Source organism: Macrobrachium nipponense, chromosome 7 (genome assembly GCF_015104395.2).
Source record: "Macrobrachium nipponense isolate FS-2020 chromosome 7, ASM1510439v2, whole genome shotgun sequence".
In the NCBI taxonomy this organism is placed as follows: Eukaryota; Metazoa; Arthropoda; class Malacostraca; order Decapoda; family Palaemonidae; genus Macrobrachium; species Macrobrachium nipponense.
Genome location: NC_061109.1, coordinates 38592576 through 38615524, shown reverse-complemented (window position 1 = coordinate 38615524; position 22949 = coordinate 38592576). Strand labels below are relative to the sequence as shown.

The 22949-nt window shown below is 38.8% G+C and overlaps 1 protein-coding gene across 3 annotated transcripts in view; it reads left to right on the top strand.

The window, feature by feature from the left end:
• The window catches only part of LOC135217297 (uncharacterized), an 83497-nt gene extending 60554 nt beyond the window's left edge, over nucleotides 1-22943 (top strand). For all 3 annotated transcript variants that reach the window (XM_064253055.1, XM_064253053.1, XM_064253052.1), the window contains exons 3-4: nucleotides 3780-4669; nucleotides 10306-22943. In XM_064253055.1, coding sequence (XP_064109125.1) covers nucleotides 3780-4669; nucleotides 10306-11039 — 1624 coding nt within the window. In that variant the 3' untranslated portion in view covers nucleotides 11040-22943. The remainder of the gene's footprint in view (nucleotides 1-3779; nucleotides 4670-10305) is intronic.
• Nucleotides 22944-22949: the final 6 nt, after the last annotated feature.

The window sequence follows — 22949 nt, the reverse complement described above, 5'->3', positions numbered from 1 at the left end:
ACAGCCGCCTCTTCCTAGTGGAGAAGGCATCGGGGGGCTGGCGTCCGGTGATAGACCTCTCTCCCCTGAACCGCTTCGTTCCACGACGCGGCTCACGATGGGAGTCGGCACGCTCAGTGCTCGACTCGATCAGGGGGAACGATTTCATGCTTTCAGTGGACCTGAAGGACGCGTATTTCAAATACCCATCCATCAGTCCTCCAGAAAGTACCTCCGCTTCATCTTCGACGGGATGGTGTACCAATTCAGGGTCACTTTGTTTCGGTCTCTCAACCGCCCCACAGGTGTTCACGCGAGTGTTCACTCTGGTGTCGGCTTGGGCCCATTCGAACGGGATACGTCTTCTGAGGTATCTCGACGATTGGCTAGTCCTGGCGAGCTCCCGCTCGCAGTTGCTACAGGACAGAGATCGACTCCTCAAGTTTTGTCGCGATCTGGGGATCGTGATAAACTACGAGAAGTCCGACCTCGAACCCAAGCAGAAGATGAAGTACCTGGGTATGCTGATAGATACGGTAGCAGGGCAAGTCTTTCCCGCAGACTTGCGTATCAGCAAATTCAGGGAGGCAGCCGGCCGGTTCCTGTCTCGGCAGGAAGAGGCAGCACAGCAATGGCAAGTCGTGATCGGCCATCTGTCGTCACTCGAGGAAGTTTAGTCCCCTCACGGGCGTCTTCACCTACGGTCTCTCCAGTGGAGACTAAGGGAGAGTTGGTCTCAGGCCAAGGATCCTCCTTACTTTCCCGTGGCTATCACGGGACAAGGTAGCAGGACCTAGCCTGGTGGCTCGACGACAAGACCTCTTAAGAGGAGTGCCATACGCACTCCCCCCCCGGAGATGCTTCTGTTCTCAGACGCATCGACCGAGGGATGGGGCGCACACCTGGAGGAGTTGCTTGACTGCAGTGTCGGACCATCACAGAAGCACCTTCACATCAATGTCCTGGAACTCAAGGCGGCGGTTCAACGCTCTCCAAGAGTTTCAGGATCCGCTTGGTGGGACACTCAGTGGTGTTGATGTGCGACAACACCACAGTAGTGGCATATGTCAACAAGCAGGGGGGGTCTAGTGTTCTCTTCCGCTCCATCAGTTGACGGTGCAGGGTGGTGCACGAGTGGGCCACGGCTCACTCGATAGAGCTGTCAGCACGCTACATTCCAGGCAAGAGGAATGTAGTAGCAGACAAGCTCAGCCGTCGGGATCAGGTGATAGGGACCGAATGGTCTCTACACCAAGACGTGGCGGAAAGGCTCTTCAACCTGTGGGGGCGACCGGTCGTAGACCTGTTCGCCACCCGGCACAACAGAAAACTTCAGGTTTTCTTTTCAGCTGTGCCAGGACCCATGGGCAGCTGCAGAGGACGCTCTCCAACACCCCTGGGACAACCTCTTCGCTTACGCCTTTCCTCCCTTCTGTCTGATTCGGAAAGTGATCAGTCGAGCGCTGGTCACTCCCAATCTCAGAATGATCCTGGTGGCTCCCAAACGACCACAACCGCCGTTTGGTATCCGGACCTGCTGGCTCTTCTTGCGGACGCACCGAGAGAGCTACCCACTTGGCACAACCTTCTAGCCCAGCCACACGTAGAACCGGGTACCTACCAAGCGAGCCAGCCCTTCAACTCACGGCTGGCTGTTATCCACCATCTCTTGCGAACGAGAGGCTTTTCTCGTAGCGCAGCAACAGAGATGGCTGGACACGTCCGACAGTCCTCTGCAGCTGTGTACCAGGGGAAGTGGGCCGTCTTCTGTTGGTTGGTGTCGTAGACAGGGTCTGTCTCCTCTCAGAGCCACTCTTTCAGCAGGTAGCGGATTTCCTCGTGTTTCTTCGCCGAGAGAAGCTCCTCTCAGTACCCACAGTTAAGGGATATAGAGCCGCCCTGGCTCTCGTCCTAAAACTGAGGGGACTGGACATCTGGAATTCGTTCGAGATATCCTTGCTAATGAGGAGCTTCGAAAGGTCTTGCCCACCCAGGGAACTCAGGCCCCCTGCGTGGGATGTGACTCTCGTACTTAGGAGTTTGACTCGAAGACCCTTCGAGCCACTCCGAGAGTCGTCAGACAGGGATCTGACCCTCAAGACCCTCTTCTTGCTGCCCTGGCATCGGCGAAGAGAGTAGGGGAACTACATGGCCTTTCTTATGATGTTAAACATACCAGAGGCTGGGGATCTGTGACGCTCGATTTCGTCCCGAACTTCGTAGCTAAGACTCAGAATCCGTCGATCCCTGACGACAGGTTCGAGGTCTTTCACGATCCCCTCCCTCCTGGACTTCACCGATAATGAGCGGATGAGATGCTGCTTTGTCTGTGAGGGCGCTACGGCGCTATCTGAAGAGAACTCGACATCTCAGGCCTGAGTGTCGACGCCTCTTCGTTAGCACTGGGGTTACCAAGAAAGAAGTCTCCAAGAACACGCTTTCTTTCTGGCTGCGTGAGGTGATCAGGAGAGCGTACGAAGCTGATGGTAGCGACGACATCCGTACGCTCCGTCCGAGAGCCCACGAAGTCAGAGGTATCGGACCCTCCTTAGCGTTCCGTAAGAACTTCTCCGTGGCGCAGGTCCTGAAGGCAGGCGTCTGGGCCAACCAGACTACCTTCACGTCCTTCTACTTTCGGGATATTGCCCACACGTCCTTGGATACTTTTTCCTTGGGACCTGTGGTGGCTGCTCAACACGTTGTGTAAGCTTACCAGCACCCGAGCAGGCAGAACAGCATCGATTCCTGGTATGACTGGGAGAATGAATGCGTGAATGAGAGAGTGACTGGCTTCTCTTCACCATCTTTTTCTACCTCTACCTGTGGGCAGAGGGATACGGTCGTTACCTTGCTGGAAGGGAGTCAGATGCAGGTAAGCTATTCAACAGAGCTCCATCCTACCTCTTTAACTAGAGATAGGAGTAAATATCCACCCCTTTCTCCAACAAGGGGGAGAAAGTGGATGCCGACATGAGACAAACCCATTACTTTACATTTGCTCATGTAAAGGAAAAAGTTCTTACAATGCTGGTACAAAGAGATACGCTTGCCTCTCTCTTAGTACTCGGCCCAGAGGTCTGACCATTGATCCTGCGGTGCACACCCCGATCAATCGGACAGAGGCTTGGATCCCTCCCTCCCTCTTACGACCAGGGAGGCATTCCAGGGATGGACGAACACCAGTCTGTTCATCAAAAAGACTCAGATTCCTCCCACCAAGAAGTGAGTCTTCCTATTGTTAAAGGACCGAGGGTTTGTATTACGTATCGGAACAAATGACAATTTGTCGAAAATTGCATTTTTCCTAACTATACAAACCTGAGGTCCTTTAACATATAGTCCCTCCTCATGCCACCCCTCACTCTGCGTATTTTGCATGGGCCAAAAGCAAAAGTGATTTGTTTACCTCCCAGTCGCGCGGCGCGCGACGATCGGACAAGCAGTTAACTACCGTTCTCCCCTTGTTCGAAGCTTACGACCGTTCCAGCTGCCGCTAGCTACTTCCTATTGTTAAAGGACCTCAGGTTTGTATAGTTAGGAAAAATGCAATTTTCGACAAATTGTCATTTTTACATATACTACATACATACCTATTGTGAAAATCGTTAGTCAATTACTACAAGATTAGTGAGATGGCAGGAGTGAGTTTGGTTGCTTGTTCTGCTTGTTAACAGTGGTTCAGTACTCAGTATGTCTGCCCAGTGAGCAGCAAGGCACTGATAAAAGTAAGAACCTTTTGGCTTCCAAACATTGGAGTTGGAAAATTTTTTTAATTTAAAATATTTGTTTTATTTTCACAGAAAAAATACAAGAGATTTTGATTCTTTGTCCTTATTTGAGGAGGATGGGGGCTTTCCATTCCTTGGCTTTGGTAAATACGGTGAGCCAACAGTCCAGTTTCCAACATTGACAAGGTCTTTGAGTAAGGGATTTCAAGATTCTTCCAAGAAAAATCAAAATTTTTTACCAAAAATAAATATAAATGGACACACCAAGAAAAGAATAGTCATAAAGTGTCAAAACATCTTAGATACAAGGAAATCTGTTGGCTCATCTGGTAAAACACCTCATGTGCAAAAAGAGTCTGTGTCTATAAACACAAGTAGTCTCTCAAGTGTTGCGACTGGGGATTCTATGAAAACAAACAATCAGACTGTAGGAAATCAGTTCATAGAATTAAATATGACAGAGCAGATACCAATTAAGAAGGAAATTAATGAAAAGTACTTTGATGACCATGACATTACCATAGAAACTGAAGACTTTGATTATGCATGTAGTGTAAATGACAGAATTTTAAGTCCCCCGTCTCAAGAACTGCACTGTAGCACTGGCACAAATCATGTTGCGTTTTCAGAAAATGTAGTTAATGAGAGTTGTGGTTTATCCTCGGTAAACAGGGAGAGTTTTGTGTTTCAAGAGTGTTCAGATCAGGCCAATGGTTTAAGTAGACCAAACAAGCTAACAGAGCTAACTACTTTGTTGCTTGAACTGAACAACAAAAATAAAAACATTGACCAAAAGTTAGCAAGGTTAAAACGAACATATGAGGCTAAAGTTTCCAAGGTTCAGCAAGAGAAGACAGCCAATGAGAACAAAATTCAAGAAACTTTAGAGAAAATTCAGAGGTGGCAAGAAAAATTGGAAACATGCATCGATGCATCTGTCCCTGAGGATGAAATTACGACAGGTAATTATTGTTTTGAATAAGTTTTTTACCAGTACCATACTTATCCTTTTCAATAGTAGTATGGCAGCAGTGTTGGAAATGATAGTTAAAATATAATTAGGCATAATACATTGAAACACATGAGGTAGGTACATAGTAATTAAGCTCAGATCATACTAACAAACAACCAGATAGACAAAAAGGGAGGTAAAAATTTGTAGGATTTAAAAACTGTGAATTGAATAATTTTAAAGGTTTTATTATTACAATCTAATAAAAACATCCTTCTGAAATTAGGTTAGCTGAGTTTTTAGGGTTTAAAATATAAAGGGGATTGTTTTATATTCTCAATGAATGCTGCCGTTGAATGATATACATTACAACTTTACACCTGTTCATCTTCTTTATTAGGTTAAAAATGCTAAATCATATGTCTTCACCCTGTAAATTGTTGATGAATATAGTGAGACTGGTAATTGTTCTGTGATGCTAAAAAGCAGTTATCTTGTTCATTTGAAGTCGAAATCATTGTTTTTACAAATATTGAATATTTCTTGCTTCTCTTCACTTTCTTGGCATTTGTCATTGTTGTTGTGTATGTGACTCCATGGGCTTTTTAAAGTACCTTATCCATAATAATAACAGTAATAATAATAATGATAATAATAATATGTAATGATAATGATGATAATTGCAATGAGAAGAATTTACTCATTGTAATTGTTTCAGACAAACCCATAAAAAATAATTAGCCTTAATTTGCTGTGATGTAGAGACTACTGGTCTCATTCTTTTGCAAATCTTGGTGATTGTTATCATAGTCATGAAAGCTCTCCAGCCTCTCAAGTCTTTTTTTTTTGTGTTGGTTTTATTCTGGTTAATTATCTGGGGTTGGTTGTATTCTGGTTAATTATATGTCCATTTATCATTTGGTAAGTGGTTGTTTTGGATGATCCCCTTTTTGCATAAAAGCTATACTTCTGTATAAATTTTTGGGTTCCATTATACTTTAGTGTTCAGCAATTGTTTTCTACTGTTGATAATTTTTAAAAATTTGATCAGTATTAAGTATTTGTTTCCTGTTGGTGTGTAATATAACAGGTTTCCTAATTCATATAGTATATGCATATGTATTTGATTTTTGGAATATGATTTTGTCAGGTACTGCCAGGGAAGTTTACCATGTTTTCATTTTCTCATTGACATGGATCCTCCCTGCTTTGTGTTGTTTCTCAGGGCCAGTGCTAAGCTCCCAATAACAAGTGAGTGAAGTTTTTGTTGCTTCTGGCTGGATGACCAGTGGACCTGATTCATTTTAAGAGAAAACCTTATCAGTCTAGGAAAGGGGAATATCCTGCTACTGGTCTGCCTGCTTCGTCACCATTGCAATCTTTGTTGCTGTGATTGGCATTTGAAACTGTTCCCTTTAGAGCCAAGTTAAAGAACTGATTTCTCTTGGTGATTTTCAATTCCTTGCTGCTCAGCAAGTTCACTTATCAAACCTTCCCTTGGCAGCAACTCCCAGAGATAGCTGGCATGACTGCTGCCTCATTGCTTGGATGCTGCCCATTCTGATTGCTGTTGAGATTGTTGCTCCTATAATGCCGCCTTCTATACTAATCCTGCCTTTTGGACAGTGCGTTCCAGTTCCATTGCTGTTGGCTCAGTCACCTCTTTCTCCTCTACATGTGGCTGATTTTGAAGAGAATATTTTGAATTCGGTGTCAAGTGTTAAACCTGAATATTGTAGGAATCTGATTGCTTCTCTGATGTCTATTTTTTAGCCCTTTGCATTTCCTCCTTCATTACCGGTACCTGAAATTTTAAGCCATTAAAGTTTCCTTATGCTGTTGTCTTTGCTTTTTCAGCAGCAGTGACTACATCTCTGTCTGTGCCAGTGCTTGCTTTGTCAGTAACAGAAATACTCCTGCAACAGCTACTTTGTCTGCTGTTACTTAGATTTCAGATTCAGCTCCTCATCTTAGTGCTTATGATATTCAGTATTTAAATCTTTTTATACCAGAATCCAATGTTTCAGTATTTTAATCTTATATCTAAACATTCAGGGCTTATAATTTCTGCTATGCTTGCGGGAATGATGTGGGAGGGCTTTTGTTAGGTCCTCCCTCCCTGCTATAAATTCCTTCTCGACCAGTTTGCCTTTACCAACAGCATTTGTAACTTAAGGGGTCCGGCCAGAACCCTTATATATGGGGGTATAGGGCAAAAAATGCAAAGTCATGAAAAAATTCATGGAGCTTCATATGGCAATTGAGAATACGTATACGAAATATTTCGTCAAAATTCCTCTTACTTTCGTAGTTACAGGGTAATTAGTAAAGAGAACTCAATAAGCCTAAAACATTTATCCGTACAAGAAAATGCAATATTTCTCCTGTTATCATAAATTTTGATAATTATTGTCAAAGAAATTGGGAGAAATGGCATCTGTAGTCATTCCCCGAGTCGAGAAGGAGACTTCAGGCTCAGCTACCAAGTCCAGTCCTGATTTAATGCGATCACAGACTTCAAGTAGTCTACACGTTCCATTTCACCTCTGCCATTCGCCCGCTTTTACGTATGTTTATTTATGTTTCGGCAAGAATTTCATCATGCCAATGAGGAAAAGACAAGGAAAACATCTTGCTAACATACAGACGAAGAAAAATCGCTCAAGTATTATTACAGAATATCATAATGTATGCGTAGTTAGTGAAGAGAGAGGGGAGGGTTGCTTAGTAACGCCCCCGTCTTGCTTGACAGCACACGTCACACTATGCCCAAGGCTACGATCTTTGAGCAAAGAGATCTTCATTTATGATAAATAACAAAGTTTTGGTTTTTCAATACCCAAAATGGAATATGAAATTCATAATAATCATGATTTATTAAATTGTCTTTGTAAAAAGAGTACGCCTTCGAGTTTCACCTCTTGACATTCTCTTCCATTTTACGTTTGTTTATCTTTGTTTCGGGCAAGAATTTCATCATGCCAAAGAGGAAAATACAAGGAAAACATCTCGCTAACATACAGAAGAAGAAAATTTGGTGTAATAAGCCGAGTTAGTGAAGGGGAGAGAGAGAATTGCTTAGGAAGGAGTGCCCCATCTTGCCTCAAGCAGTGCCCCAGGCTGCGATATATGAGCAAAGGGATCATCATTTATGATTAAATTATGATAAATAAAATAGTTTTGGTTTATTAATACACAAAAAAGAAATATACATTCATAATAATCATTATTTATTAACATTGTCTTTATAGAAATACGAAGGAAAACTGAACGCCCGTATCTCAAAACTATACTTATTGACCTTCAAAATCTATCTTCTCACTTAGTTTTAAAGCTATAACATTGGAATTTGGTATATAACTCAGAAAGACATTATAGAACAATCAAATCAAGCCCTTTTTTCCAATTTTTGTTTCGTATTTTTTTTATAAATTTTTTTCTCCTGATTTATAGGGTTTATTTTTTTACCATATTGAAAAATTCATATCTAGCAAAAAAATGACTTTTAGAAAAAAAACTCTTCATTTGATTGGAGGTCTACATCAGGTCTATATATGGTAGTAATCCCAGGTCTTAATATTAAATATCAAGGGAGGAGATAGAATTTGAAAAATGGTGATTTTCGGGATAAATCGCCCTGGCGTCACAAAACTGAAGGTCAGAGGCGAAAATCATATGCGGTTTGGACATGTCCCAAGTCACCTTATTAAGTGGTATGAATATCAAAGTCCTGTCCTTAAAAAAGGACATTAGCCGGCCGGCCCCCTTAAGCAGTTTAATCATCTATGGATATTTCTTCATTCAGTTTATGTACCCTTGTAAGATGAGCCTTCTGCAGACAACTCTTCTGGAACTATGTGACATCTATTTACTGTTCTGATAAACCTGTTATTTGCCCTCCCATATAGTTTAATATTATTCTTCCATCTGTGTCTGATGTCATCTTTTCCAGTTTTTGCATTGGAAATTATGCTGGCAGATATTCATATTCTACAGCCTTATTGTATTTTTAAGGCTGCTTGGAAAGAATCCCTTCAGTTAAGTCTTGTTCATAGAATAAGTGCAGTTCCTCAAGGTTCCTTTATATTGTAGGTATCATAGTTTAGATAATGTGACCAAATCAGGATCGTCTTTGATTGTAACCTTTCATCGGCTACTTCTTAAGCTTGCAGTAGAGATTCTGCTAGTATCCTCCCTCAGTATCAGGGCTTGATGCCACAGAAAGGGAGTTTTGTGAGCTCATCTTCCTCACTTTCTGAGTCACTTTCTTTTAGTGATTCAGATGCTTCAGTTAGAGATGCTTTGGCTGTCTATTCTAAAAGGGAGTGCACTCCCTCTTTACTAGTCTCCTTGTGACCCCATACAGGAAGTCAAGAGGTTCTATGGCTTTGTCTCACAAGACTTCTGTGAATTCAAGGGTTCTGCCTACCCCTGCGAAAAGTGTTTTGATCCAGCCTGGGATCCCATTCATTTACTGGTGGAATTTTGGGATGGAGGAATAAAGAAGTACGCCAATCTGCTAGGAAGGCCAACAGATGATTCACTGGAAGGGAAAGATTTATTAGTTTCATACTGTGTGCATTTGCAAAGCTACAGCTTCACCAGTGTTCATGGAAACTAGGCACCAGTTGCAACTTTGGAACATAGTTTGGCATAAGGCTAAAAAGTTATTTAGATGATTAGTTGTTACTGTCAGAATCAGCAGCACCTTTAAGATGGGAATCACATTTGTAATGTCATTCCCTGGGTCTACAATTAATTTGGTTAAATCCAGTTTCATACCTTCCACATGGTCAGTCTATCTTAGCATGGAAATAGAAATTGCGAGGTTGATGTCAGTTATTCAAAAGTTTCAGCTACTTCTGAGTCCTCCAGCCAAACTGTGGCATTTCCTGGTAGGTCAACTAACCTCCCTGGAAAAGCTTGTTCCACATAGATTTTCCTTGTGAGGTCTATGCATGCACAACTGACAATGTTCTAGTCAGCAGCAAATCAGCCAGAAAGAGTCCCTATAGAGACATTTCAAGAGATACTGATGGATCTGTGCTGGTGGAAGGATCCAGCCCATTTATCAGTTGGTGTTCCTCTAGACCTAAAAGCACCAGATTAACTTTGTCTTTTTGGATGTTTCCATCAACAGGTAACAAGTATTAGGTTAGATTTCAACGAGGAACAGTAAAAACTAGCTTTTTCATACAAACTCATCAATCATGAAGTGCCCAACTCCCAGTCTCTATATTATAGCTGCATGATAGTTAGGTTTATGTGAAAGAGGGAGAATGACAGTTACTACCTACTGATGGGTTGAAGGCATGCGTGCATCATCAGCCACTTTTTAGTAATCCACTTCCTCTGTCTTCAAGACTTCAAAAGTTACATATCTGGGGAATTTGACACTGCCAATGAAATTTGAATTATGACATTGGTTTGTTTAGAAAATTAGTTTTACAGTATGTATTATATAAAATTTCATTTGGTGTTCATTGTTATTAATTACATATGCATTTTATTTTAAAGAATAAAGATAAAGAAATAAAAGATAATTCACAGCAAGAATTAGCAATAGGGATCTACAAAATAACAAAGTTTTCAGTGATCTTTTGTTTTGGTTAGATTAATGAAATGTGTTCTACTGTATGCACTCAGGAACATCCACTCTTACTCAAGACAAAAATAAGAGATTGAATAGAGGGACCTCAGCCAGGAAGATAACAGGTGAAACTTCCAAGGAGAATTTAGTGTCTAGTCACAGTCAATCCATAAAGACAGAGAGCAGTTGCCATGACCCAGAGCCAATTGTCAGTATTGGCAATTTTGTCAGGGATATTGCGGAATGTGATGACTCAATATCAGTAGAAAGCATAGATGCAGAACTTGTGTGCTTGAGTGATCTTTACAGTGGAACAAGTAATAGTTTTAGTGATCTTGAGTCTTTAGGAGATAGTCCTGAAAATGAATTGCCAAAAGCTAAGAAAATGAAAGCAGGCAAAGACAGATCTCACGAAAATAATTTAGTGGAAAAAGCTTCTCATTTCTTACCAGTTGTTTGTTTAAAGGATATAAATTCCTCCAAGAAGGGAAGCATTAAGGACAAGATAAAGTGTGGATCATACATAGTTGTGAAACTGTCTTCGAAAAAATCTGTCAAACATTACTGTGCTGTTGTGAGAAACAAGATTGATAGTGGTGACTATGAAGTCCAGTATTTGGAAAGGAAAAATCAGAGTGAATTCATCTTTCCTGAGAAGGAGGTTGTGTACAAAATAGAAGATAGTGACATAGTACAGTTACTTCAGGATCCTACAGTACACATGAAAGGTCTAAGGCTTTACTATTCATTCCCTGGTAGTAATCTAGATATGATCAAGTCTTTTACATAGATGGAAAAATTTTTCTTTTGTTTTTTTTCCATTAACAAATTGTTCTTCAACAATGGTTATTTAATAGTAGAGTGGAATATGTGATTTGCCAACCAAAAATGTTTCCCTTAGGCTTTCACCGAAGAAATAGAGTTATGTTGAAATTATTCTTGTTTTCCATTGAAGGTCCAAAACAAACTTGATTTAACTTCATTTTTAGTGTGTTCATGCAGTAGGCAGACTTTGCAAATTTATTACTTTCTCAGGTAGATAATTAATATTTTTATATGTATGGCTACAAAAATATTATGAACTTTCCTCTGCCTTTCATATGGCTGTTTAGGATTTTAGTAATTTGTAAGTTTTTATTTTAATACCTTTGGGGTATACTTTTGGAACTTTTTGTGCAAACTCAAAAACCTCTAAGTGGAGACAACTGGTTCCAAAGTGCAGACAGTTGTTTCCAACTGTGAAGATAAGTTTTGCAAAAGAATTTTATTGTCAAGTAATGACAATGGTATTTTAATGGTAAATTTTTATGTCCTATGAAGTTGACTTGTATGTCACATGTTCTAGAGTAGGATTGATCTTTTTGGGGTGTGAATTTTTCTGTTTCCTTCAAGCTGTATTCACACCCAGGTACAAACTTTGACTCGGTTATCTAGGTAAACTACTTAAAATTTATGATAAGAAAAATGATGGTAATGATGTAAAAAAGTTGGGTATGTAAATTGGATTCCAAGCACTGTTTGCAGGAAAGTTAGGAGGAATAATTATAAATTTAAATCTAGAAGACCACTTGCATTTTGGGGAAAAAGCCACTTGCTTCATTTTGCCGACCTTTTCATTCATTTCAACCAAGTCTTTCAATACAAGGTTGTTTTAAGCAGGGACTGATGATGCAAATGAGACCACTTCTGCTTCTTCCCCCTGCCAACAAGATCTCATTAGTTGTTGTGTTCTTGTTTCTGGTATGAATGTATGTACCGTTATATGATTAACAAGCTCATTTTGTCCATCCCACCTTGCAGTTAATTAATGTCACTGTTTGGGTTTTATATATTCACATTTGTTTGAGTATTCATCACATAGTCAATTTTTTTCTTGATTATTCTCAAGTTGGATGACTTGACTTGTGTTGGCTGTATGTACTTGTTTCTGTACGTTAGGTTTTGTTGAACCCAAAAATTTTGACCTGTTTATGAAGTTTCTTCATCAGTTTATTGTAAATTTGTTACCAAGTGTCAAGAGTTACCATATGTCAGTGATTGCAGGCATTTTTCAATACTGCTCTTGGCAACAGAAGAACCTTGCAAGTCTTCTTTTCACTGTTATACTTAGCTGTGGAAGTTCAAGTATCCTCAGACTTTATTTTCTTCAACTGAGAGCACGGAAAAGTGGTTTCTATGGTCTTTTTAAATGTGATATGGTTTATATGTGGTGTGTATTTTGTCATTATGGACTACCTAATACTTTATCAGTTGTTAGGGAAATGTATGCCATTTTTCACCAGGAAACTGTTTTTTTTGTTTAAAACATTTGATCTGCTAAGATCTTAGGTATTTTGAGCATTGCAGTTATTACTTAAGTAATCCTTCTCATAACTTGGCTGAATATTTGTCTCCTTTTGGGTTAAAAGTTTCTTTGTATCCTCTTTTATTACAGTGATTATTTGGCATGATTTGCATAGTTATTGTATTCAAAGTTTCCTGTATTCCTTGTATAGATCGTGATAAAAACCAAATAATGATACTGTAGTAGTGTAATCTAATGGTCAGAGATCCAGATTACAAGAGGCACTAAAGATGCCACCTCTCTTCACAGCCCAGGATAGATAAGTTAGCAGTAAATAGACCAAACAAGTAAACAGTCTTTAGTACTACGTATTATTTAACTCTAAAATAATATTTTACATCTCGATACAGTATTGAAAAAATAAAGCTCTTTGAAACATTGGTTTTTATTGATCTACGTAGATTGGAAAATTGAAGCTTTGTGAAGCATTTATTTGTATGCATGGAATTAAGTTGGTTGAAAAAGTTTGAAGATTTCCACGCATTCTCTTAGTATGGCAGGAGATTAATCTGCAAGAGAAATGAATAAATGTGACTCAGAATCTTGGTTTGTAAGTAAAGTTGTCGAAGTTTGTGTTTGTTCTTTTTCTATATGAATATGCAAGTAAAATTAGGTATAAATGAAAATATTTAATGATATACATGATTGCATGATTTTTGGGAATGTCGCAGATGTAAACAGTGTAAAGTATTTGACATTTTATGTAGTATTTATTTTATTAATTGGCCAACCCTATGTGAGTTAAGAGTTTTAACTCTGTTGTATGGTTGAACTTAGTGATAGTTTCTTAAATATCTTTGTGCAGGTTAGGTTTTTAGTTAAAATGATATTGTAGGTTCAGTAAGGATGGGTGTTTATGTAGTAGTTTATTACTGTGTAGGAAGGTATTTGTACAAGAATTGTAGTTGTAAGATGTGCATTGTAGTGTATTTGCAGTTTATTTTGTATTAATAATGAAGGCTCAAAGCTCTGCTTGATAATTGAACGAAGTTAAATATCTGTAGGATTAATTGTTTTACAGATCCTCAGTGTTTTTGTTTTTTAAAAGCTGTAATTTGACAAAAATGTCTTTAATATGTTTATGACACAGCAGATTGTATTACTGTAGCATGGATTCTATAATTGGAAATACAAGCCAACACCCATTTCAGATCTAACCAAAGTACAGTTTGAAGTCATGGTTAGTGCAAGTTCTTTTAAAGTTTACTTACTGAGTTTCTTAAAGTAGTTTTACTGCTGTAAGACAAGTGTACAGTACTTTTATTAATTTTGAAATCTTATATGGGTAGAGAGTAGGACTTACGCCATCATTCTGGGTTACCTTACTACTGAGACATGTTATTAAATGTCTGGGGAGCCCATATGAAGAATGTAAAGGTCACATAAACAGGCGAGAACTCTAGGGAGTCAAGATGGGTTTATGGGCCATGAAAGACTGCTTGACATCAATAGCAAAGGCCCATTATAGCTCCTGATTCCCGAGTTCTTTGCAGCTTCCCTTGGCCCCTAGTTGCAACCCCTTTCATTCCTTTTATTGTACCTCCATTCATATTCTTTTTCATCCTACTTTTCTCCCTCTCCTAACAATTGATTTACAGTGGTATCTCGACATACAAAATTAATTCGTTTCGAGGCGGCCTTTGTAACCTGAGCTTTTCGTATCTTGAACCGCATTTTACATGTAAATTGCCTAATTCGTTCCAAGCCCTACAAAAACACCCCAGTAAATTTTATAATAAAGCTAAATTGACCAATAAACAATGAAATACAACAATTTGGACCATTCAGTACCTAACTTAATACATACTACTAATATGTACTACATAGTACCTGTAAATAAAGTGTATTAGTGTACATGGTATACAAGAAATACTGTACGTACATATGTACGTATGTAGTAAAATGTGGAACCTTAAGTTTCGAGTGAGGCTATCTCCAAAAGTGGCGACAGAGGAGGAGGACAAACGGCAGAAAACTTGTTAGTATGTACACTTAACTTTACAAAACATATTAAAAAATGTCAGGAAACATAGTTAGTACTAAACTTTACGAAACACATTAACAAAACCGTAACACTTAACTTTACTAAAAACTTAAAATAAAATTTTTTTAAATTTAATTTTACATTTTTTTTATACTTTATTATACTTTACGTTTTTTACACAATTTCAATTTCTTCACCATTTTCAACTTTCTGTTTTTTTGTAGTATCAATTGGCTCATCCTTTTTGCTTACTCCTACTAAAGGCCTCTTTAAAAAATAACTATCCAAGGAAGATTGCTTCTGCCTACTTTTCACAATGTTCCTGAAACGACTCAGGCAAACGTCATCGAACTGCGCAAGCATACGACCTGTGTAAGCCTTTTCGGGGTGTCTCTTTTCTACAAATGATTGCACCTTATGAAAAGCAGCTAGAGCATCCTTAATTTTTGCCGTTGTCATAGGGTCATCCTCCTCCTCCTCGCCGCTGCTAGAGAACTCTTCTTGAAGGACGTTATGTTGCATGGCCTCCAACTCCTTCAGGTCATCCGTCGTAAGCCCCTCTTGGTGCTCCTCGAGAAGATCATTGATGTCGTCCTCGTTGACGACCAGCCCCATGGACTTGCTGAATGCAACGATCTTGTCAAGATCTGGTTGCGAAACAGTTTCAGGATCGTCAACTCTTTCTGAATCTGCATCAGCCCTTGGAAGGTGTAGCTGCTTTGATGGCTTCCTTCTGCTTAAGGATGGTGCCTATCGTCGACGGATTTCAGCCGTATTTCTTAGCAATCACACTCAACCGCATGCCAGCTTCATATTTTTTAATGATCTCCATCTTCATCTCCATAGAAAGCATCCTCTTCTTTCTGTGAACTTCAGCAACTTTCTTGGGACCCATGAATATGTATATACTGTACGTAATTAACCCTTAAACGCCGAAGCGGTATTTTAAAAATCGTCTCCCGTATGCTGGCGGCGTTCGCGAGTGAGCACCGAAGCGGAAAAAACGTTTTTTCAAAAAATCACAGCACGCTTAGTTTTCAAGATTAAGAGTTCCTTTTTGGCTCATTTTTATGTCATTGCGTGAAGTTTAGTATGCAACCATCAGAAATGAAAAAAATATCATTATCATATATAAATATTGGGATATATGACAGCGCAAAAAAAATTTCATTTATAATTGTATACAAATCGCGCTGTGACCAATACGGTTAAAGCTAACGAGTTAATTTTTTTCGTTGTATTGTACACTAAATTGCAATCATTTTGGTATATAACTCATTGTAAAACGATCAAGGCAACACAGAAAATATTATCACAAAATGATGCATGAATTCGTAACGCTCGGACGTAAAAAAAAGCTGTTTTAAAAAATTCACCATAAATCAAAATATTGTGCTAGAGACTTCCCGTTTGTTGCAAAATGAAGGTAATTGATTGAATATTACTAGACTGTAAGTGTTGTAGCTTACAATTGCAGTTTTCGACCATTTTGGTAGAGTTAAAGTTGACCAAAGGACGACTTTTTTCTATTTATCGTTATTTATATGAAAATATTTCAAAACTGAAAAAAGCTACAACCATAGGTTGTTTATTGTTGTATTCTACATGAAATTGCGCACATTTTCATATATAAAACTTTATGTAACAGCTAATTTAAAATGGTGCAAACATCACGACAATCGGACGAAAAAATTAATGATTTTTTCGGAAAAGTTACCGCTGGGGACGTATTGAAAAAGTTTTTTCATAAACTCACCATAAATCGAAATATTGTGCTAGAGACTTCCAATTTGTTGCAAAATAAAGGCAAATGATTGAATATTACTAGAATGTAATAGTTTTAGCTTACAATTGCGTTTTTTTACCATTTTGGTCGAGTCAAAGTTGACCGAAGGTTGAAATTTTGGCACATCGTTATTTATATGAAAATATTTCAAAACTGATAAAAGCTACAACCATGGTTGCTTTTTGTTGTATTCTACATGAAATTGCGCACATTTTCATATATAAAACTTTATGTAACGGCTAATTTAAAATGGTGCAAACATTACGAAAATCGGACAAAAAAATTTCTGATTTTTTTCGGAAGAGTTACCACGCGGACGTAAGGAAAATTTTTTTTTCTTCATAAATTCACCATAAATCGAAATATTGTCCTAGAGACTTCCAATTTGTTGCAAAATAAAGGTAAATGATTGAATATTACTAGAATGTAAAAGTTTTAGCTTACATTTGCGTTTTTTTACCATTTCGGTCGAGTCAAAGTTGACCGAAGGTTGATATTTTGGCACTTATCGTTATTTATACGAAAATATTCAAAACTGATAAAAGCTACTACCATGGGTTGTTTTTAGTTGTATTCTACATTAAATTGAGCACATTTCCATATATAAAACTTTATGTAACGGCTAATTTAAAATGGTGCAAACATTACGACAATCGGACAAAAAAATTTATGATTTTTTCGGAAGAGTTACCGCGCGGACGTAAGGAAAAAGTTTTTTTTCATAAATTCACCATAAATCAAAATATTGTGCTAGAGACTTCCAATTTATTGCAAAATGAAGGAAAATGATTGAATATTACTAGAATATAAGAGTTTTAGCTTACCATTGCGTTTTTTTACCATTTCGGTTGAGTCAAAGTTGACCAAAGGTTGATATTTTGGCACTTATCGTTATTTATATGAAAATATTTCAAAACTGATAAAAGCTACAACCATGAGCTGTTTTTTGTTGTATTCTACATGAAATTGCGCACATTTTCATATATAATACTCCATGTAACAGCAAAAATTATATCAAAGCAACGAAATAATTTCTGAGATGTGTCACTGATACTTTTTAGTGCGAGAAGAAAGAAATTCGCGCTTGCGCGCCTGGGTAACGATTGTAAACAAAACAACGCCATGATCCATGAGTTCCCAGCATCCCCCAAGGCGCTTGATTCAAAAGTTTTTGCCTAGTAGGCCTATAACTATTTTTCCGCGAATTTTTAAAAAAACTTTTTTTATATCGACGTACCATACGTCCAATCAGCACCCAACAGACATTTATATCGACGTTTAATATGTCCAATCGGCGTTAAAGGGTTAAGTTATGTAGTATACGTACGTACTAAAGTTCTCACGCAACACGATAAAGTAGTACAGGCAGTCCCTGGGTTACGACGGTGTTGGCTTACGACGTTCCGAGGTTACAACGCTTGTCAATAGACGTTATTTCCAGGGTTACGACGCATGTTCCAGGGTTATGACGCATGTTCCAGGGTTACGACATCTACAACGCTCATCTGGGAGATGAAATATGACACCGAAAATGCAAAATAATCAATATTTGAAGCTTTTTTTTGATGAAAAATGCCATAAGAATGCAGTTTACATAGTTTTCAATGCACCCAAAGCATTAAAAGTAAGGTTTTCTTAGGATTTTTGACGATGTTTCGGCTTTCGATGATTTTCGGCTTACGACGCGTCTCAAGAACGGAACCCCTGTCGTAACCCGGGGACCGCCTGTACTACAATGAAATCACTAACGAATTTACATTAATAAACGAAATCGTATAGAACGAACGAATTTCGCGTGCGTACACAAATGATGCTGCTTCGGAGTGACCGAAGAACGCCGCTACGTTGATGCACGATGGGAGAGATGCTGACCAATAGGAGAGCAGGATCTTATGGTGGTGACTAGCATCAGGAACCAATGGGAGAGCGGTAGGATGGTGGCGAGTCTAAACAGTTGGCGGCGTGCGAGTTTTAAAATTGTTATCGGTGGTCCGGGCGAATCTCGGGACTATACAGCAACAACCTTTCGTAACCTGAACTATTTTTGTATGTAGAGCCAAAAAAATCTTCGTATTTGCTTTCATAACTTGAATTTTTCGTAAGATGAGGCTTTCGTATGTCGAGGTACCACTGTATAATGCAACTGCAAGGTTTTCCTCCTGTATCACCTTTCACACCTTTTTACTGTCAATATCCATTTCAATGTTGAATGACCTCATAGGTCTCGGCGGTTGGTCTTTGGCCTAAATTCTACTATATTTTATTTTACAATGCTAAGGAAGCAACTCTCTAGACTGGTCCTAATGAAAATTTTATGGTAGCAAGTCTTCAGACAATATCATCCTGGCATCCAGGTGCTTATGCCATCTGGCAAGCCAAGTGAACCATTATCTGTAATTGGTGTCAGAGAAATGTCCCTGAACTCTTACTGTTATTTCAGGTGTAGATTTCATGTTTCTCAGACATTCACAATGGTGTCAGTCAAAGGCTACTAGTCGTCACATTCAAGGGTACTAAAACGAAAAGTCTGAATGCATAGGCTCACCTGATTTTATATTAATGAATTCTGTGGATTATATAATGATTAAGGGTGGAGTTTAAAAGTAGTCTGGGAAAGCCTTATCAAGGGATCTTGCAAGGTGCTCAAGCAGGTATTTATTGCTTCATGCTCTTGAAATTATCCCTTGTTTCTGTTTTGGCAGAAAGGCAATGAAACTGCATGTCTTCTGGTAGATATGACTTAGATAAGAGGATAGTTGTTAGTGAGATTGTATTCCTGTCGCCTTTGTCTAATAATATCAAGAGCCAGAAAGTAAGAGGATGTTATGAATCTGCATGTTTACTACCTGCATTAACATATTTCACTAGACAATGATATTCTATGTATGTAAAAAGCACAAGTTCTGTCCATCCAAATCATGGTACTGTGCTGTCCACAGTGCTCAGTGCTCTTTGTGTCCAAAAATTTTCTTCATGAAATGTGAAAAAAATTTACTGTGAATGAGAGAATGTTCCAGAGGTTATGGATCAGTCTCGTAACAGGACTATGCATCACACAAATACTATGCACAAGGTCAGAGCATAATGTGTTTTGTTTTGAAAAGGCACTGTCTTTTGCTGAAGTATGAATGTAAGTTGCTGGAGGAGAAACATAATTTTGCAGTGGTTTACCTCAGGGATGTTATCCATCACTTGTAGATGTTTTCATTAGTAGTTGTAGGCAGGAAGACACACAGTGAAAAACTCATCATCTCTTTCTTCAAAAAGTAGAGGGCAGATTAATGTCAGAACCAAGTCTGTACTCAACAGATGTTGTAATTCAGTGGGAAAACTGAGCAGTGCATTCCAAATAGATTAGCTTTCAAAGCAGATGAATGGTGGCTGGATGCATCCAAGGATTAGAATAATTTTGGCAGTACTAGAATTCTAATAAAGTTTTGGGGCTCTGTACAAACTCCAAATCTTCCAACAGGTGAGGTAAGTTGGTAAACCATTAGAATTGTCTCCTTACCTAGCTAGTGAATTGAAATACTAAGTAAAAAAGAGGTTTGTTTTGTATTGATGTCTGCAAAGTTTAGAATCATAACTGTTTTATAGATGAAGACCTGTCTTGGTGTAGACGTATATTTCTCTCATCCCATCCCAATTAGCTCTCATGTCTATTTAGTGGTTCCTACACAGTTACAAAACTTTTAAATAGGTTAGTTGTGGCCTGGTTAAATGACTTAATATTAGGGAAGACGTTAACTCGCCTCACTTAATGTAGGTAGGAATTTGGTAGTTGGTTTGCCACATCATCTTAGCCTCAGGTCACATGAGAAATAAGAGGTCCATAGCCACTGGGGACAAAATTTGCTTTAAATTTTGTATTTTCAGTGGGGGCAGCATTGTTCACCTCTAACTTCATTTTTGTTTCATGCATAATGATAGATGTAGTCACTCCATAGTACGTATAACTGAAAAACTAAAAACTGATGACTACAAGAAATTCTCGATTATATGGTGAGGGAGAAAAAATAGAACTTGTATTGTATACTTATGAAATCTTTTTGAGAATGTAAATTATGACAATATAATATACTATAAATGTTGAGGTCCAGTCTTGTTTACTACTTTAAAAAAGTTCTCGGTAATAACATTCATATGACATGTAACTTTTCTAGTTTTATGTTTTGCACTTTTTAGTCTGTTTATATACAGTATTTCCAAAATAATTGAGTGTTACTTGACAAGTGTGCTTTTGAAAATGCTGCCAAGTTTTTCATTGCTAAATACCTGAATTCCTCGATTTGTCTTCCTGAAGACAGATATGATTGGTCTTCTGGAATTGTAGGTGGTGTAGGTGTAGGTCTACTGAGTTTCAAAGTTATTCCTACTGCTTATGATTTAGGTACTAAGAGAAAGTAAGGAGCATGATCATTTATCTCATTTACAAGCACTAGGAGTATTTTGCGTCAGGTGATATGCCAGCTCCAGAGATGCTAGGCATCAGTTACATTAGTTTGGTTTGGCATCCAATATGTATGTTAGTGTTTAAATATGTAGCAGTCATGTGTTTGCTTGAAAGGAAATTGTAAATGATGCCATTATTGGCAATTATATGATTAGGTGTTTAAAAACTTGTAAGAACTCAGACCAGTGAACAGTACTAAAGTCACTTGTATTCTGGAGGTTTTGAGCTCATAGGGTTGTTTGTCTCAGTCATAAATGCACAAACAAGTGTAATGTCACTCTGCTCTTTTTGGGGTTCTTTTGTATCTTTGGCCTAGTACTACTTTTGTAACTTTCAGGTAACATCTTGAATTATCATGACTTGAGAAACATTTTGTAAAGAATTAACATGATAGTATAAGTAGTTGTTTCCAAAAGTTGGATATTTTAGGTATGACTTTGTACAGAATATATTTTTTCTTATTTTGTGTCGAACTGAAACCTTGTTTCATCAGGTCTCTCATGTGAAATCCCAGTGAGACTGTCTCGAATATATTAATGATAAAGAATAGGAGAACTGGTAATGATGTCCTTGCTTACTTTTTGTGCCTGTTCGGGCTCAAAGAAATACATGGTATTCATGTTAAATGAGTTTCAAAATTGGTGTCCTAAACACCATTATCATCATCACCTCCAATGCTGCATGACAGAAAGGGCCTCCGTGAAATTCCACCATTCATGCCTTTATTGTGCTCCGTCTTCCACAAATCTCCTCTCCCCTTCATCTTCTTATCTCAGTTCTCATCCAGATAGGTTTGGGCCCTCCAACTCCTCAGGTCCTCATGAGAGACTGGCTGAAAATGTTTTGTATACTAGCCATTTCCATAATCCATTCAAACATTGCTTCATCTTCATATGTAACATCTGTAATGGGAAATACCCTCTACACCAATGACTATTATTTTGAGAAGTGCTGTTAAGAGATCCTGCATATAAAAGATTTATCCCAGCTGAGAAGTTAGGAGGCAAGAGAATGTGCAAAATTGAAGGCAGTTGCTGTGCTATGACTCAATGGTCTGGCTAACTTACCTGATACTAATATGCATATTTGGCAGTGCAGAAAGGAAGAGATTTCTCTTTTGGATATCTGTTCTTGGTATGGTAGTGCCAGTAACTTGTAGAATAACTCCTGCGGATTGCTATCCACGAACTGGGAGGGAATAGAAAACGATGCTAATCATTCATCATGCACTGAGGGATTTTGAGTCTTTGCCATGAATTCTGGGACAAATTCAAAGGTCACAGACACCCAACCCCTGGTGTGTTTAACATCATAACTCAGGGATACCTCAGGAGGTCATCAACAGTTTACCATGGCAAGTGGGCTGTCTACTGTGGTGTCGTCGATGGGGTTGCTCTCCACTCGGAACTTCTGTTCAGCGAATAGCAGAGTTTCAAGCAATCCAAGAGAACCCAAGCCTCTGACGTGGGATCTTACTCTTGTTCTGAGTAATCTCACTTGAGCTCCATTCGAGCCGCTGCATTGATTGTCAGACAGAGATCTGACTCGGAAGACAGTTTTCCTTTTGGCTGTACCTTCCTCGTAGAGAGTTGGAGAGCTTCGTGGCCTGAGTTATGGTGTTAAACATACTTGGGGTAGGGGGTCTGTGGTGTTTGAATTTGTCCCGAAATTCGTGGCTAAAGATTCAAAATCCCTCGGTACATGGTGATAGATGTGCCTTGTTTTCACTTCCTTCCCTGAATGAATTTGAGGAAAGTGATCCACAGGAGTTATTGCTTGTCCCGTCAGAGCTGTATTGCTATCTAAAAAGGACTCGTCACCTAAGGCCTAGGTGTCGTAAGCTTTTTGTAGGCATGGGCCAAACTAAGAAAGAAGTGTCCAAGAATACTGTTTAATTCTGGCTTTGTGAGGTGATAAACAATCGTACTGCTCACCTTCAAGTTCTGTCACAGTTACTTTGCATGTGCGAGCGACATCAGAGGAATGGGTTCCTCTCTGGCTTTTAAAAAGAACTTGTCTGTTCATAGGATTTTGAATGCTAGTTTTTGGGTTTGGCAAACCACTTTCACTTCCTTTTACCTGAAGGGCATTGCCCACAAGTTTTTGGATACTTTTTCATTGGGTCCGGTGGTG